The sequence below is a fragment of the Vollenhovia emeryi genome, unplaced genomic scaffold (genome assembly GCF_000949405.1).
Source record: "Vollenhovia emeryi isolate VEMERY1.0 unplaced genomic scaffold, V.emery_V1.0 DF939232.1, whole genome shotgun sequence".
In the NCBI taxonomy this organism is placed as follows: Eukaryota; Metazoa; Arthropoda; class Insecta; order Hymenoptera; family Formicidae; genus Vollenhovia; species Vollenhovia emeryi.
In genome coordinates, this window is record NW_011967134.1 from 520,887 (window position 1) to 539,027 (window position 18,141).

At 43.1% G+C, this 18,141-nt stretch overlaps 3 protein-coding genes across 4 annotated transcripts in view; 1 reads left to right on the forward strand and 2 right to left on the reverse strand.

The window, feature by feature from the left end:
• Positions 1-695: 695 nt before the first annotated feature.
• On the reverse strand, positions 696-2,276 carry LOC105560365 (60S ribosomal protein L35a). The gene is made up of 4 exons (XM_012009428.1): positions 2,073-2,276; positions 1,329-1,565; positions 943-1,101; positions 696-781 (listed from the first exon to the last, which is right to left on the reverse strand). The coding sequence occupies exons 1-4, from the start codon at positions 2,259-2,261 to the stop codon at positions 758-760; spliced, it is 609 nt and encodes a 202-aa protein (XP_011864818.1). The 5' UTR covers positions 2,262-2,276; the 3' UTR covers positions 696-757.
• A 6-nt stretch (positions 2,277-2,282) lies between these two features.
• LOC105560366 (importin-9) lies at positions 2,283-7,094 on the forward strand. Of its 2 annotated transcripts, XM_012009429.1 has the most exons (12): positions 2,283-3,230; positions 3,311-3,544; positions 3,636-4,005; positions 4,073-4,320; positions 4,399-4,660; positions 4,740-5,053; positions 5,146-5,365; positions 5,455-5,726; positions 5,805-6,213; positions 6,433-6,581; positions 6,692-6,767; positions 6,836-7,094. In XM_012009429.1, the coding sequence occupies exons 1-12, from the start codon at positions 2,895-2,897 to the stop codon at positions 7,033-7,035; spliced, it is 3,090 nt and encodes a 1,029-aa protein (XP_011864819.1). In that variant the 5' UTR covers positions 2,283-2,894; the 3' UTR covers positions 7,036-7,094. The 2 variants fall into 2 exon arrangements, 1 of the variants encoding a protein (XP_011864819.1); XR_001008819.1 differs by lacking the exon at positions 6,836-7,094 and having other exon boundaries at positions 6,408-6,581.
• A 135-nt stretch (positions 7,095-7,229) lies between these two features.
• Positions 7,230-18,141, reverse strand: part of LOC105560372 (PDZ domain-containing protein 4) — a 14,201-nt gene continuing 3,289 nt past the window's right edge. Inside the window, exons 2-8 of the mRNA XM_012009441.1 lie at positions 14,037-14,420; positions 13,580-13,750; positions 11,405-11,503; positions 11,098-11,133; positions 10,844-11,004; positions 9,520-10,678; positions 7,230-9,184 (exon numbers count right to left, since the gene is read on the reverse strand). Of these exons, the coding sequence (XP_011864831.1) occupies positions 8,852-9,184; positions 9,520-10,678; positions 10,844-11,004; positions 11,098-11,133; positions 11,405-11,503; positions 13,580-13,750; positions 14,037-14,420 (2,343 nt within the window). The 3' untranslated portion in view covers positions 7,230-8,851. The remainder of the gene's footprint in view (positions 9,185-9,519; positions 10,679-10,843; positions 11,005-11,097; positions 11,134-11,404; positions 11,504-13,579; positions 13,751-14,036; positions 14,421-18,141) is intronic.

Sequence of the window (18,141 nt, forward strand, 5' to 3'; positions counted from 1 at the left end):
GTGAATATTTTACAAAAATGCTCTGCAACACTGCATCTATGCGGCATTGCGGAGCAAGAACGCCGAATGGCACTAATAGCGAATTCGGTTGCTTGCACTAGTGCGCACCGAGGGCAATGTTTTATGCTTTAAATCTTTGCCTTAAAGTATTATATATAATTTAAAGTGACGCACAATAACAGTCTTGTAACTTAAGAACACAAGACAGCCACTCTGGCTCAGGCCCTAAGGGTGCGTTCCGTTTCACGCGTGACGTGCATAATGCATTATTTATTTTTCTTTAACACTGGGCAGATAAGAATAAATGACGCAACATGCGAGAAACGGCTCGCTTCCAGTCAATTCTTATATTTAAGGATAGTCTTAAATATCTCTTGAAATATTTCGTAGCCAGTAAAATATGTATTCAAGACGAAGCTAAACGTAAAAATATTGACTATAAAGAGGCCTTAGTGTGCACGCAGTGCGCACTAGCGCAAGCAATCGAATTCGCTATAAAGTTGACGATGTTTCACCTATAGAGAATCTTGCGAAGAAAATTATGGAGCAAGAGAAAAAGCTACGAGCGAAGGTATTATGGAATACACTCCTCAGTGACGTTTGTCGAGTCGCAACTTGGCATTTGGGTAGACCCGTATTTTACAGATCCAGCATGATCGCCACGAGTAGAATTTTCAATCAACGACACACTTTATGTGCACAGAACCAATGGATTTTAGTACCAAAATGGTATTTATTTGTTTATATTATACAAGATCTATATCCGACTGGGATACAGCATCTGAAACATAAAACGGTCTGAATTAAACATTTCTGCTGATTAAAATTATCGTGTAAAATAGAGCGCACAGAAAATGGCATAGTCAAGTTTGCAGGCAGACGTAAAATTAAGCGGAATAAATAATTATATAAAGCAACCACAACGCAAACTCTCCCACTTACAATTCTGATGCGGCGACCCATGGCCTTGGCCGGTAGATTCCTCTTAAACTTAGCGCGCACCGACCCACTTGCGCCATGGGGACGGGTGACTTTGCCCCAGATGGCTCTAACCTTTGTTTTCTTCGTAGTCTTCCCGGGTACCGGAGTCTTGTTCTTGGCCTGAAACAATTTCATATAAGAAAGAATCCACCGACTACGAATAGTTTCACTAAATAACTGTATATGAATCAGTGATAAATCGACACTTCGCCCAAGTTCTACGAAGGTATTGGAAAAAAAAGCAAGGGAAACTTTGGCGATGCAGTCTTGAAGAGATCTTTTACACGTTTGTCACCTAAATTAATTCGATTTGTTACTCCTCTTTAGTCATTTTATACAAGCCTCACCTTATATACATAAACGCATCGTTTTCCTACGTAGAAATCCGAGTCTTTCTTTGTACCAGCTCCCTCAATTTTAAGCAAGGCTGTATGCTCGTGCTGATTACGCAAACCGCGCTTGTAGCCGGTGAAAATCGCCTTTGCGTACAGTCGCCCGTGTCGCTTGAAAGGCCTCTTTCTCAGCGGCGTTTCCTCAGGAGCGCCTTCTTTCGTCTTGGGCGCTTTTGCCTTGCTCGTCATTTTCTAATAACAACGTAAACGGCATAATAAGAGCATTGACGCGACGATATTCGAACAAGCATTTTACAAACGAGATAAAAGAGGGGGGAAATAAGAAAAATTATTCTACCACGGTCCACACATGTACGTCAAAAGTTAGATAGCGGAACTTTGAGGTTATGTACGAAACAGAAACGGCGAGGGAGACAATACTTGTTAAACTTCGCCAAGCACACGTGAAAAAAAACTGAATATTTCTGAAGCACGACGATTAGCGAGCGTGCTCGATACACGATTTACTGTATCGCACGTTTCGTTGTCACGCCGCGGACGCTAAGAATGCCGCGTGAAACGGGTCGCGGTAATCCGCTGGAATCGCTGAGACCCGAGTAAAATATGACGAAGCGAGCAATTATGACGATAACTTGACGAAACGCTACGCAAAATGCTTCTATTATTTATGCGAAAGAACAATTACGTGTATTAAATTTTTATTATTAAGTAGAGAAATCTGCCACCGCAAAAACGTACCGGACGTTCACCACGAACTAAGAGAAGAAGAAGGTCCCGCGTCCCTCTGTTGGCAGCAGGTATAACTGAGGCTTCTGGTAAACAAATGCCATTGGCCGCGTTCAGCAGACACAACGGTTTTCGCAGCTTGTCGCCAGATGACAGGATCGTCTCGAGGCGTTTTCCGCAATCGCGCACGGGATTGCGCATCTCACGCGGGATGAACGCGGGATCTAACCAATTTGTCGAACCGGCTTTCAGAAAATTCTCAACGTTCGTCCGCGCACCACCGGTCGGCGCGTGCGGGGGTTATAAGCGCAATCGAACGTGCGCCCACTCGCTCGCACGTCGCGACGTCGCTCGCGCGCGCGTTCGCGAGGATCGCGAGCCCGCACTCGGGTCGCATCGAACCGAAATGAAAGCAGTCGGCCGCGTGTAATACGGAATTTCGTGCTATCGAGCCGACGGCGGTTCGAGCTGGTTCGAGACGAGAGGCAGCCGTTGGCGCGGATCTCCAAGCTGCCCCGGACGCCACGAGTGTGGGCGATGTGACGACGCGTACGTCGCGCGACGGCCAACGTCCATTTTATCCCCGTCATTTAAACCACTCGCCCGTTCCAGGCCGTTCGGTCTCCGATCGCGCGCGGACACTCCGAGATGTCAGATGTTGTCGTCAGTTTGTGAGGAGCCGGACACGCAAGCGGGACGATCGATAACGCTCTGTAATTTGAAAAACACTTGACGGACACGTACGTAAACTACGGGCGGTCGAGTAATCCCGTTTTCGAGGACTACCACTCGTCTCGCAGATGCTGGCCGGTAAGCCAGCCCTTGTTTTGCACAATGACCGCTAGCGACGTACAAGGCTCCTTGAAGGAAGCTCTGTATGAGACGTTAACTGGCATCTTGTCGCCGCATTACGAGACGCGCAAGGCGGCGGAGCAGAGAATTCAAGCTCTCGAGGTGACGGAGGAGTTCGGTATACACCTGACGGAATTCGTAGTCGATCCCAACGGCCACTTGTCCATCAGGCAGCTGGCCTCCGTTCTGCTCAAGCAGTACGTCGAGACGCACTGGTGCTCCTTGGCCGAGAAGTTCCGCCCGCCGGAGCTCAACAATGCCGTTAAAGAGAGGATCAAGGAATTGCTTCCCCTGGGACTGCGGGAGTCCATCAGCAAGGTAATTTCTCGACAATTCGTCCGTATTCCGTTGCACACCGCATGCAATATTTTGCCCACCAAACACGCTATCTTGCTCAGGTACGAACTGCGGTGGCGTACGCGATATCCGGTATAGCGCACTGGGATTGGCCCGAGAACTGGCCCGGGCTGTTCGACGTTCTCGTGAGCTGCTTGAGGGAGGAGAGCGAGTGCGCTGTTCACGGAGCGATGAGAGTGCTGACAGAATTCAGCCGGGATCTGACGGACGCCCAGCTGCCCAATGTGGGACCTGTTATTCTTCAAGAGATGTATAGGATATTCCAAAGTGAAAATGTAAATTTAGTAGAGGGTCGAGATGTCCTCCATATACATTCCCCCTTGATATATTCTCTCGCCACGTTTTCTAGACTTGTGTTTCTTGCAGCAGTATTCGATTAGAACGCGCGGTTGTGCGGTCGAGATCTTCGTTACGATTACAACCCTGGTTGCTCATACGGGAGTGTACGAGAAGGGATTTATAGAGCAGTATCTGCAGCCAATCGTTCCTATGTTCTGTGAAAAGTTCGTCGAGTGCCTCAGAGTGCCTAACGACCAAACTAGTGACTGTGGATTCAAAACTGATATTATTAAAGCTATAAACTGTCTTGTTATCAAATTGCCCAAATATATATCGGATCTTTTACCTCAAATGCTGCCACCCATATGGGAAACTTTGTGTCAAAGTGCAAAGACTTATCAGGAGACGACGGTCAACGTCGATGAGGATATCAACGATAGAAAAATTGATTCTGACGGTACGGTTATTTGTCTAACGAGTACAATATTTTTTTCCTACAAATATATCAATTTTCCTCCCCCCAGGCGAAATAATCAATTCCAACAGTCTGATTGTCGCCATCTTCGAGTTTGTCCAAACTATCGTGGATCGGAAGAGGTTTACGAATCTGCTGGATAACATGCTACCGGAGATCATATATTACTTAATAATATTTATGCAAATAACGGTCGAGCAAATTCAGCAATGGACAACCAATCCGAATCAGTTTGTCGAGGAGGACGAGTGCACTTTCGATTACAACGTTCGAATTTCAGCGCAAGAATTTTTAACGGTGAAACAATAATGAAAGCAACGATCGAAACTCGTCGCATTATGCACTTTCGTGAAAATAACACTTTGCCATCTGCAGATTCTTATCAACCATTTTGAGGACAAAGCTGTGCATGCTCTTTGCGACGTGGTTACGCGACATATTGAAGCTACAAAGGCGCTACAAGCTAACGGCGATGGTAGCAACAGCAACGAGAGCTGGTGGAAATTACGGGAATCCTCTCTTTTAGCATTGAGCCTTTCTAAGAACATTGTTATTGAAAAACAGCAGGCTGGGCTGTTGCAGTTCGATATCATTAGGTTTCTAGATACAGTCGTTTTGGGAATGTTGAATGATTCGGGTAATTAATCGCGTACATACACATATGACAATGACGTCGTTTCGATTTCTATGCATATTAAATCGTTTCATTACTTCAGGGTCGCCGCCGTTACTTCTCGGCCGTTGCTTGTGTCTCGGTGGACGATACGCCAAGATAATGCCTCCAGAAGTGAGTTCCCGATTTCTGGAAGCGACGGTAAACGGTTTACAGGAGAATCAACCGCCTTGTATACGCATCAGTGCCGTCAAGGCGATCTATTGGTTCAGCGAGGCGTCGACTGGCAAGGATTCTATCGTCAACATAATACGTTGTCACATGCCCAACATTTTTCAAGGATTGTTCAGTCTGGTTAGCCAACCTAGCACGGACGTTCTAATTTTGGTCATGGAGACATTTCAAACGCTAATCTGGGTAACTTTGACGCTCTCCTATCGCGCATACATTTTTATTACGACGCATTTTTTCCGTTATTTAAGCTATTTCGATCTCATTTGTGTTTCTAGCAACATAAAGAGTTTACAGCGTCAGTGGAGAACAAGATTTGTCCCTTGACAATTGCAGTATTTGTCAAGTTTCATAACGACCCGGCGATCTTAGATATATGCCAGGATATATTTAAGGACTTGACGCAGAATCCGAGCTGCATCGAGCCGCTGCAAACTCGTATAATACCGACTCTAACGAGTATGCTGGCGATAACTCCTATGAACAAATCGAAGGATGGTACGCCGTTTTTCTCTTTCTTTCCCCCCCGTTAAATTTAATCGCTTTAACCGTTATCACTAGTAATAACCCCTTGTTCTTCTCGTCAGAGGGATCTCGAGCTGTATCGTTAGACGTGCTCAAAGTTCTGGTACAGTATTCACCGACGCCTTTGAGTAACGCTTTGGTGGAGACTGCCTTTCCGACTGCCTGCCACTGCATTCTCAACTCGGAAGATCACGCGACGTTGCAGAGCGGCGGGGAACTCGTACGCACGTATGTATCGGTGGCAGCGCAGCAGGTCATCGCGCATCGAGATAACGAAGGGCAAACCGGGTTACAATACATACTGCAGATAATCGCTCAGCTCCTAAATCCGCAGGTAACACTGCCGACTCGTTTAATTTAACAGGAAATTCAGCACTTTTGCCGGAAGCTGATTGTGGGCGTGTAATTTCAGTCTAGCGAATTCACTGCCACTTTTGTTGGACGATTGGTCACGACGCTCATCAAGAACGTAGGGGATAGTCTAGGCGAGAACCTCGATCTGCTGTTGAAAGCAGTGCTGAGCAAGATGCAGAGCGCGGAAACATTGATCGTGATGCAAAGCCTGCTAATGATTTACGCGCATCTTATAAATACGCAATTTGACGCCGTGCTGAACTTCCTGTCGACCGTGCCCGGGCCGACGGGCCAGAGCGCGCTCGCGTTTGTACTGTCCGAGTGGGTCAGCAGGCAGCACCTGTTTCTCGGTAGATACGATCGCAAGGTCGGGACGATCGCATTGTGCAAGATCCTGGAATACGGGGTCACTCACGGGGACAGCAGGTTGGACGAGATCACAGTTAAGGGGGATATGATCATCTCAGGTTTGTCACGTTCTCAGACCATTTTGGTTACATACAAACAGTCGCGGTAATTAGACACGATCAAGTCAACTCTTGCTCGCGAATATAAAATTGTACATAATGTTATTCTTTACATTGGTACTCTCACTGTGACGATTGCATAAGATTATTGCTACATTGCTCTACGAAGAACATTTGTGTGTTTCTCAAAATAGCGAGTTATAATTCGGGAATATATAGGAATCGAAGATGGTGTGAGGACCAGGAGCAAAGCCGAATCGCAGCCTTACGAATGGACTACGGTGCCTGTACTTGTAAAGGTTTTTAAAGTAATAATCAACGAATTGTCCAACGACATCGAAGTCGTTAGCGCCAGCCAAGATACGGAAGTAAGTATTGGCCTGCGCATTCCTACCTAAAACCTTTCTAAATTTTATTTTACTTCGTCAAAATATTTTTCATTTTACTCGATTAAAACAACTCCGTCGTCAACATCTAGGTTTCCGACGACGAGGACGAGGAACAGGATGATGAAGAATTGATAGATCCCGGAAGTGACAGTGGAAATGTTTTACGTAAGTCTCATATAAACGGCCTATAAATTATGTAACGTTGTTAATAAGAGAATGCGATTCCCTTGTAGAATTTGGAGATGAAGATAATGATGACGAGGACGATCCAGAATTACTGCGAGACTCCATCTACCATTTGAACCTCGGCCAGTATCTACGTGATTTTCTGCTGAACTTCTCCACTCATCATTGCTTCCGCATGTATATCCAACACCTGAATGTGCCAGAACTAAAAGTCTTGAATAACATAAATATCAATGCGCTCATGTAATAGGACAGATGATCGAAACAATTTTTGAATTTCATAATAAACGAACAGTCATTTTTTTATACCTGGTCAGTTTTACACCTCGTCGTATTTTCGTATCTTCCTCGAATCGGAGTCGAATTTTGTCAGGCCAATTGTTCTCTTGCACTTGTCCTAGGGGGATTGTGACGCAAGTGCATTAATTCGTTGCCGCCCCGTTGCATATATTAATGCTATATTTTATTTGGGTCTTATTTACATTACACATGTTTAGAATCATTATGTCGCATCTACATACAAAAGACAGCATACGTACGCACGGTCGCTTATGTGCTTAAATCTAAATCGTACAATATATTTTCTACAACGATATATCTCATATCTAATGTCATTCCCAGAACGTATCATACAACTTACGCGGTAAATTCTCGTCAGGAAGTACGTGATAATTGATCTATCGAGGCGTCACACTTGATTCACACTTTCTCTTTCCCCATATACGCGTGTACTTTAAAATATATAGAGTTACAGGGCAGTATTATATATAGACATTGGCAGTACAGGATCCTAGTATTCGATTATTTTTTCTGGGAGGCAGGAACAAAAGGTAATAATCGACTCGGTACATACGAGCTATAGAATAAGACAATTTACACTTATACAGGCTGTCCCAGATTTCTTCAAGCGTATCTTTTGCACATCTGTTCTGCAGAACGCTTTAAAAACGGTGTAAAAATTGCGCGATGTACGATATCATTTGTTAAAGTACGGTAATGTTTTTGCACATGAAAAAAGCAGCGTTGCTTTCGTCGTCATATTATATTTTTCTTTAAATATGGAATACCGTTCGATGTCCATGAAAATAAATACGCCGTGGAATCGACGTTAAGGCGATGGTCCTCCGGATATACAGTACCCTGCCGCGATCTCTATCATAATGCAGAAAGCAAAATGGATATTGATGCGTGTCACGTTAACACTTATCGCTTATTATACATATCTACATACCTATAATCACCGATCTTTGCCCATAGAACATTTCTCGTCTTGTATGTAAAACCTATGTATGTGTTATCGTGCCGTAATTATTTACAAGATTGATTAAAACGTACAAACTTCACACACGTGTTTACATGCAACAGCGACAATTTAAGCTCCTCTCGCTTTATTGCAGACTGGCGTGTCTTTTTATCATGGAATCGCGAAATGCTCCAATGATGTCTCAACGTCCGCGTTCATTCAGCAAACTATAAACGGTCCGATTGTGTTTTCCCTGTATGGCCGTCTCAAAATTAAGTTATTCCATACTCGGATATTTTGACCGGATCGAATATCGCGTGTACAAACACAGTCGGAAATGGCTCGTCGAGACGATGTCGAATCGATATCGTCAATATGACGATTTCGACGTCGACGGGTCATTTCTGACTGGAAAAACTTGCCACGTATAACAAAAGCTATTCTGCAATGTAATATATTACCAAGTCAAGTTCGTGCGCTTGAATCATGTATATGTATATACATATGTACACACACATACATACATATATATATATATATATCAAGCAAGTAGTTTTGTATGGACTATTCAGACGAACGCTAGATTTCTTTTCCAACTTTACGACGTTACCTCCGCGCGAGGCACATGTTTGCGGGCGAGAGGCTGGTATAAAAGAATTCGAGAGTGTTAAGCCGCGCAAAGTAGTTCAGGCTTTCCCTGCGCGGTATAAAAGTCACTCGATAATCGCGTCCGCAAAATACCCTCACGTTTACCTCGGACTCCGATATCCGTGTAACGATATCGGTCAGCTTGGCCGAACGTCGATGTACGCGGATCAGCTTACACCGTGGTAACCGACAGTAAACCCATTAATTTTCCCCCCGTGCCAGGTCCACCTGTGCCCACCCTGTTTCCGTGAACCAGCATTTCTTGCACAGTGGTGAAATCGTCCAGAGTCGTTTTTTTACGCGCCATCTTCTTGTGGCTTAGTTCGACGATGTTCAACGGCTTCTTCGACACTTTGTCTTCCGTGTGCTCGCATATCAGCAAGTCATTGGGCTGTTGCATCTGCTGCTGTTGTTGCTGCAGCATCAGCTCTTGCTGACGTTGCTTGCGCTCGCGCGCGCGTTCCAGCTGCCGCTTGCGCTCCTCTTTGCTCCAATAGCGTCCGACCTGGGAAATAATAATGTACAAATAAATACACCGACTCGGCGAAAGCAATCCAAAGTCAGAACGAAAATAATTTTGGATACACACATGTTAATATTACTCTTTACGTTCGCTGAAAAAGGAAATTTTAATTAATTCGTAATCAACATTATTCTTCAACAGATATTCGATTCCTTTTTAGCTTTCTCTCTCAAGATGCTATAATATTTCGTAAATTTCTATTTGATGCGTCGATTGTCTTGAATCTTGAATGCAAAACTCCAAGAGATAAAAGTTGCTTTAAGGTCTCTTTTAAACTCTGGCCCGGGGAGAGACGATCGTTATCAATTGACTCTCACCTTCATCTCCGACATGGTATCGTCCTCGGTGGTGTGACCGGCTCTTTCTTCGGTTATCTTGATCGCCCGATTTCGAAGTATCCGATTCCTTACGGGCCGCCTGGCGATGTACCTCGTCCCGTCCGCCCGCCTCTTCACCTTCCATTCCATCTGCACCTCGCTCTTGTCCTCTGGCGGTATCCACGTGGTGGACGTGCACACCTGTTGACTGCCGACAAACTGGTACTGCGTGAGATTTGGCGCCTGGAAGTTGCCGTGCGACTTGGATTTCCTCGCGCCGCCCGTGGACGTCTCCCTGGATGTCGTGAGGTTCTTGCGGTTGAGCGCCTGTTTGAACAGCTGCTGTTGCAGCATCATTGTCTGTTGCAAATTCGCCACGTTCGTGTACATAGTGTCAGCCGGTAGCGTGTTGGCGTTGATCGACGAAGATTCGTTGCGATCTCTGTGATGATGCGACGACGACGCGCCCTTCTTCACGCTCTGGTTCTTGGACGATTGTCTTGTCAGCGCGGACGTCGCGGTCGGCGTCACTGGCATGGGGCAGTTGCAACCGAGCTGCTGCTTCTGCTGCTGCTGCTGCTGTTGCGGCGTCTTCGGCGGAGGACACAATACCAGCGTGCTCTTATGATGATCTCTCTCGCCCTGATGCAGCTCCAAAGTCAGGGGATTGCTGTGACAGGACTCGCCGGTGTTGTAAGCGCTAGAACTATCCTTCTCTTCGCCGGAGCTGTTGCTTTTTGACGAGGAGTGCCATTTGTGATTCTGCTGACCGCAGCCGGCCGAGTGGTTTTGTGCGGTGCCGTGCTGCAACTGCGTGGTCGCGACGGCCACGTGGTTCGCCTGCTGCGCCCAGTGCTGCTGATGATGCTCGTACGGCGACGAGTAGATCGGCTCGCTGTCCGATTCTGGTATCGTCTCGTAGATGTGCTCGGTGTCGCTCCACACGTGGCTCGCATAGGCCTCGATGAGCTTCACCGATGACGGTGTCGCTGCTAGCGAGCCGGATTGCTGGCCGCGTAAAGATATGCCCTCGAGCCTCTTTGAACAATCCTTGAGCGATTCTTGCATCCACTGTTTGTTGCGCTCTTCCGTATGATGCGCCGGCGAGGTCGCGTTCTTGCCGGGTTTGTGTGAGTTCTGCAATGAGCATGTGGACGACAAGTTTGTGGAATAGATATTGATAGATTGCTGCTGCTGCTGCTGTGGTGGCGGAGGCGGCGGTGGCTGCTGCTGTTGCTGCGGTTGTTGCTGCGGTTGCTGCTGCGGTTGCTGCTGCTGCTGCTGCTGTTGTTGCTGCTGCTGCTGCTGCTGCTGCTGCTGCTGTTGAGTGTGAGATGGTATGGGCGGAGGAGCTTTCAGGGTGCAGTTGTTTACCTCGCTCTCTTTGGTACGCTCCTCCGTTTGCTGCTGCTGTTGACGGATCAGCTGCTCGATCATGCTGTTCTGATACGCTGGCAGGTTCTCGGGCGAAAGCGGCGGCGAACCCTGAAGCGGAATCATGGTTCATGATAGATAGCGATATCTATACCGCGCGCAAACGTCGAATGCGTTTTTCTCGCTTTACGTAATTCGACTTACCTGATGATAGATGCGCCTGTCATCATATTCATCGTCCTGAAATAGAAAGAACAAATTGATTGATAACATGTAAAAATCGTATTTTGTGTACTTTTTATTTAAGAAAATTGCAATTATTTTTTTATCTAAAGTTATAGTAATTATTCTATATTATATAAATGATAAATCTATTTCTCAAGAAGGAGCTAAGATTATATAGAATGTTTTCTAATCTCCATTACATTTCCGTGGTACTTTTGATTTAACATATTTTTAAGCTCAGCTCGCAGCCAGTTCGAACATTGTAATAATAAGAATGAAAACGAACTTGGTATACACATCGGCTGACGAGAATAGTCACCGCGTTTTTCGTCTCCGCGAACAAGTTCTCGGTCTGCTCCTTGTTCGCGACATCCTTGCCGTTGACCTGGAACGAGAACGAAGAGGTCCCTTTCAATGAACAATGCAGTCGCTTCTTGATTTCCGAAATGAGTCACTGTTCTCGCGAGAGAGATATACATGCATAATGAAACGTCCGTGCTCTGAATGTAAATCCGGCTTAGAAACCCGTCGAAATCCCGAATATTCGCGAGCTGATTCAGCGCGAATTTCTCATTCTCTAGAATTTACACTTGCAACAATAACGCAGCGAGAATAAAAACAGAAGAGTAAATCTCTTTATCTAAACAGACGAGAATTTCGATACAATTAAAATTATAATTTATATTTCTTAATGAAAAGCATACAAACGATGTTTCCTGTGATTATTTAAGGATATGTCTACAATTTCCTAGAGCATTGCAAAAGTCGCAATCGCATTTGACACTAAGTATACACGGAGAGAATTTTCTCTTAAAATTTATTTTGAAAATTATGTAATCGAGGAACAACACGGCATTTCGATGGAATTTTATGAGGGTTATTTGAAATTTTACCATACATTTCACCAGTAATTATGCTTAGTATACATTTGGCTAGTAAAGTGTATGCTAACATCTCAAAAAACTCTCACAAAGTTCTTCAAAATGCCATGTTGTTCCACGATTACATGATTTTCAGGGTAAATTATATAAAAGAACATTTTCTCTCCGTGTGTAGTGGTATAGTCGGAAAATAAACGCAGAACAATTAATTTCTCGATTAGTAATATTAATTCAACGTGATTTGATAAAGGTACAATTAAATCAGTATCATTTCTCATTATACAAAGAGGCCTTCTTTCCCTTTAATGGTTTTTTTAAGAGTGGAAACCACGTTACGTTAATATTGTAAGAAAACATATTTTTCAAATCTTTGCAGATTTTAGTACATATATTCTGTATACATAAATTAAATATCAATTTATTCAGTTTAGCATTTTTATTCATAATTGATATGCATCGAATTTTCTATTATAAAACTATTTAAAAATTTTGAACTTTACTATAATTTATCGAAAACTAATTAATAAAAAACTTCAAAAAATTCACGTGTTAACATTATTTATGAAAGAACTCATGTTTTTAATTTCATACAACTCTTAATATTTCTGATTCTTTTCTAAACTTCTTTAAACAAGCAAGGATAATTTACGGTAAATAAACATTGCGAATAATGGGTCGCTAAATCGAAGACGAGGAAATGTGGTTCACGGGAATTCATTGCTAGAGGAACTTAGGTAGACAGACAACGATAAATCCATCGTATATCCATCCGCTACCGTCCGATTTCCCCTTGATTTATGTGAGGGAGAAGAGAGATGGAGAGCAAGAGAGGGAGAGCACATGACTCGTAATTATAATCTGCCTAATGGAATTAGAGGGCTACAGAGCTTAGGAGGAGCCCTCAGGTATAATGAGATGTCAACAGGAAATTCGCGATGGTTATTGCGGCAATCCGCGACGCGAAATTTAACGATCCCGATCAACGATATGATCTTCGAACAATAAATCTAGCAGAATTTACCATTGCTCGGTGCTGTATATTTTATTCTACGCGCAATAATACGTGCAATATATTTTTATCGTTGTCCTTCGGAGTTCAAGGCACTTCCTTGGCCTATTAATCTGTATTATCTTCTGTATTATATTCTGCGTTAACCATTATGTAATATTTACTAGCTGCTGGTTGACAGTTTCATTATTACACTTTACGATGCCTCCGATTTTGCCAGAAGTAAAAATTTATAATAAATATTAGATTTTATATATCGTAGGTACATGTAAAATACAACGAATTTGATAAATAAATCCTTTCCTTTCGGTAATCGCTGTTTAAATTACAATTCTACATTTATATCCAGTTAATATGAGATATTTTATCAGGAAAATGTGGAACATATCAAATTTTACAAATGAAATTTATCTCTCTTTTTCGATGCAAGTGTAAATTCCATCGTTAATCGTATTAGGAATTTCACTGTTCTCTACTTTTCTTTAGTCACCTGCGAATCATCGCGCAACCAACAGTTGTCGCGACAGCGTTCGCGGGATGGAGAACGGTGATGGTGAGGAAAAATGTTTACCCGCAAAATTTGATCTCCTTCTCGCAATCGGCCGTCCCGGGCCGCGAGACTTTCAGGAACTATTTCCGAGATATAAACCTCGGTGTCGACGTCCTCGCTGCCGGAACCAGAGCTGTAGCACACCGTCAGTCCGAGCTTTTCGGCACTCCCGCTTTTCCGCAACGTCACCTCCTACAGCATTTCGCAACCATTATTAATGTCCGCCGTAGACAATGTTGAGTGAAACTAAATACACTCGTGTTTGCACGAAGGCCCGCTTCGTTAACAACGTTAACACACCGACGTTATCGTCGCTCGACAAACACATTACGGCAGAGTGAGATACACTTTTGCATACACACAGTCTGGCACTGCTATGACTTATTTATACATTTTATGAAAACGCATAAATTTCTCTATTATTGTCTCATATATTTTCGGAGTCATCGGAAACTAAATTCGATAATCGTACAATTACCTCAAAGTCAATGTCGTGAGCGAGAAAATCCTCGAAACTGTCGTTCGCTTGCTCTTCAACGACGAGGGGAACTGGAAGTAACTCCTCCTCCTCCTCTATGAGACCAGCCCAGTCCGTTTGCACCGCAGTCGATACCAGGGGGCTCATATTGTCTTTCTTGACATCGTCGTTGCACGTTCGCTCGTCTGTCACGGCCTTCCCGTTCGTCGTCCCCTCATTCTTATCCTGACACGTGATCCTTTCGTGCTCCTTTGAGGGCGTGTGAGGTACCTGTTGCCCACTCGGTTGTCGTCGAAGGACTTCGACAATAATTGGTTCCTGAGCCGACTGGAAACAGCGTACGGCATCCTCGTGACTAGAATTTGAAACGTCCTGTCCGTTCACCTAGAAACAAGAAAACGGATACCAATATTTAAGATTGGGCGTTTCGTGTATAATAATAAATGAGATAACCATGATGAATATTAAACCAGGTCGGGTATATTATACGTTTATCATAACGTCAAAACGAGCTACGATTAATATGAATAATATAGATACGCCCGCTTAGCGAGAGAGAGACGTCCAGGTTCAAATCCTGGCTGAGGTAATGCTTTTCGCAATAAATTTAAAATAAGAATTAGACATTTAACATTCTGTCTATTCAGTCCTTATTCCTTCGAATAATATGTTTATCGCACGAGAGCCTTATGAACTTTATGAATTTAATAAATAATATATCTTTCATCAAGACTTACGTCCGTTCTTCGCAAACTTATTCTTATTTCCTACATCGCGTTCTCGATACGAGATCGGTAGGCTCTGTAGTCGGCTGTAATAAACAGTAAAACTCCGTAATTGGGTAATAAATAGTATTGCGTATAATGCGCCAGAGATACAACGCGGAGAATCATCAAATATTGAATGAGTGTTTGTGGCCGCGTCTTTTCTATCGACAAACGAGGAAATTAACAACGGGGGATCCCATTTTTCTCCCCCTCCCTCTCTGCCGTTCTTAATTAAAATATACCGTTCCCCGAAGGGAACATAGAGACACCTCATCGTTCCTCATAATTGCTTTCTCGCGCTTTAATGTCCAATTAAATAAATAACTCGTTGCGACGCCGTCAACGGGGGACGCTGACGAGAGGATGGACAGGGGTAGATGAGGACGGTGGTACTGGGGGTCGCAAAGACGTCGTTGATCAGGAAGGTAGGCGGATTAATTAAATGACACGCTTGATGGTTCAAATTAATGCACACATAGAGCGGTGATTAATTTTCAAAAGTAACCCGCTACACAAGTATTTCCTTACCGTCCGATATATCGGTCTCCCTTCTTCGCAAACGGTTTCACAATGTTATTTCGATCCTCCGACAAATCGGATGCCTAGACGAGAAATTGGAGAAGGCGAGGCATCTAACAAATTTAGTATAATTTTCAGCGTGCTTCTGCTGAAACTTTTGCTAGTAAACAGTTAACTGTACGAAACACGCATCGATGTTTCCCAGGACAACTGTCAATTTATCCGAATCAGACGTTAATTCCTCACTATTAGACATTTAATATCCCGCAGAGGCTATCCTATATTGGCTATTGATTGTTGATTGATACGTGTCGCTTTAGTGCTTGGGCGACGCCCTTGTGCGGCTCTAAATTGCTTCTCGACAGAAACGGCGTCTAATTAAAGGACATAGACGTCCACGTGAAAAACGTGATTGTCCGTAGCGTCGGTCGGATGTCGGTCAACGAGAATAGAGAGCTTTTGTGTGCTGCGAAAAAAAAACCCGGCAGATATAACCCTCTATTAACCCTAATTCCTCCCCCAGGCACGGTCATAACGTCCGATCAAACATTTGCCTTTACCGAGGACCTCCGGTGGGCACGTTTATACCCGGTACCAGGTGGCACTTAATTTCGCACTAAGTACTAGGATTTAAGGATTTGGGATTGGTGCGGGGACAATGGAGGGCGTCGTAACGAGCCGTGGACCCTCGACGTTTCAATTTGGAACTTACAAACCGCCGGAGTGTATTTTCTACGCGCGAGATAACGATAGCCTGGCGGTTTTCTCTAATCGTGAAAAATCTTTCCGAAAGGCTCCGCCAAGGATTTATTCTCCGTAGGCCCTGCATAATCTATATAAATCATCGTGACTCGCGTGATAACATCTAGAAAAGAATTGTGCCAGCGAAGAAACTTTATAACGGTGGAACTTCTAGGTTTCCGAGAAAGAACAGTTAAATCACGTGCGAATGCTAAGTCATTAAAATGTCACGTAACTATATTAATTATTACGTAATCTTACGTACGTGTAATTTTTAATTCGTGCGTCTTATCCCAATCAGGAATTGCAATTTATAGTTGTGAGTTCCATTAAATGTTCTATTACTGCAATGTTAACATTTATCTTGTCCATCCACGAGCATTGTCGCAAAGTTTTTACTGTGCGTTCGTACTCGAGAATCGTAGTTTACCATATTTTTAAATCATTAAGCTCGCTCGATCAAGCACGAATGTGTTTATTTGCCGAGTATGGGACGCCGGATATTGAGTGTTCGTTATATTGACCGTCATAAAAAAATTTCGATATGGATCGGTCAGGCTAGTATCAGTATCTCGTAGCCGCATAACACTTGTCTGCGAAGTTTCATTTGTGTCCACCACGCTCGGTTGCAAAATGGAATTTCTAACTACTCGCTTGACTGGTTAACTTCCAACGGAGAGTCGAGAGATTCGCAAACATTTACGTTTCACCAATCGCCGTATTGTCAGTACTGATGAGTTTGTTATCAAATCAAAACGGCAAGATCAAGTATTATTTACGTCCGTTAAGATTTTAAAAAAAGGAGAGACAGAACAAGACCTAGTCTTCCTTGAAATTAGTTATTAATTTAAATATTTTTCCGCTTGAGACCATTATAATGAAGTCATGGTTGCCATTATGATATACTTTAGTTATTTTCTATCATAGTGCTATTATCTAACGACAACATTTGCTCGATACAAAAATTCTACAGCTTATACAGGGTGGTCTAAAAGTCCCGGAACGGTTGAATATCCCGAGAAATTGTGGGTGGATCAGAAAACGGAAAAATACGTATTTCCTATTTTTGAAAGAGCTATCGAATGATACCAAACTTGACCCCCCACCCCCACCCCTGTGGGTGGGGCGGGGGACAACTTTAAAATCTAAAATGGGAACCCCAACTTTTTATAACAGATTCGCATTCCACGTTAAAAGTACGTAAGTTTTGTCTGAAACATTCTTTTATTTGCCTAATACTTTTTGAGATGTTCAAGAGAAAATTTATAACTTTTTCAATGTTTAGCTTATGATATTTCGATAACTGTTTGTCAGAGGGAAAAGTAGTACAGGACTTTTTTACTTGATTTGGTCTCAGGAATATGCTGTCGCAATAGTGCTCTAATTATTGAAAATTTTTATGTATGTAAATTTGGTAGATGGTACAATACACAAAAATTTTCCATAATTGGAGCACTATTGCAACAGCATATTCCTGAGATCAAATCAGGTAAAAAAGTCCTGTACTACTTTTCCCTCTGACAAATAGTTAACGAGATATCAGAAGCTAAACATTGAAAAAGTTATAAATTTTCTCTTGAATATCTCAAAAAGTATTAGGTAAATAAAAAAATGTTTCAGACAAAACTTACGTACTTTTGGTAATTATTTAGATTAGGTCACCCATCTCCAATAACCTTGGGCTTGACATATATTATAAAGGTCACCCTCCTGAGTGACCTGCAAAAGATTTTAACCTGCGAACGTTGTGTGTTAAAAAGTTATTAAAAAAACAATGTCGACCAATTATATGTACTTTTCCGGCACAAATATTAAAAATTTTGAAAAATGTTTTAAACAAAAGTTGTAGATCTCTTTAAAATATACATTTTATGTCCTATTCATTTTTACTATACGAGTAACAGTTTTCGATAAAAATGATGGATTCTAAATCTTATATCTGTCCTCTCATCTAAGCATGTGCTTTGTAGTACATATACGATTCCATATGGATTTGCGACTTTTCACGTGAAGCGAGATCCACTCCACACCTCGGACATAGTTTGGGTTAGGTTATATCTTAACAAAGTGGAGCCCCT

Bases quoted from the DNA above. Each gene is read 5' to 3' on its own strand.
- LOC105560365 (XM_012009428.1), bottom strand. From the start codon at position 2,261: ATGCGCAATCCCGTGCGCGATTGCGGAAAACGCCTCGAGACGATCCTG. The intron at 1,566-2,072 runs GTACGTTTTTGC...CGTTGTTATTAG, and splicing joins TAGTTCGTGGTGAACGTCCG to AAAATGACGAGCAAGGCAAA. The intron at 782-942 runs GTAAGTGGGAGA...TTTATGTTTCAG, and splicing joins TGGGTCGCCGCATCAGAATT to ATGCTGTATCCCAGTCGGAT.
- LOC105560366 (XM_012009429.1), top strand. From the start codon at position 2,895: ATGACCGCTAGCGACGTACAAGGCTCCTTGAAGGAAGCTCTGTATGAG. The intron at 4,661-4,739 runs GTAATTAATCGC...TCATTACTTCAG, and splicing joins GGGAATGTTGAATGATTCGG to GGTCGCCGCCGTTACTTCTC. The intron at 6,768-6,835 runs GTAAGTCTCATA...ATTCCCTTGTAG, and splicing joins TGACAGTGGAAATGTTTTAC to AATTTGGAGATGAAGATAAT.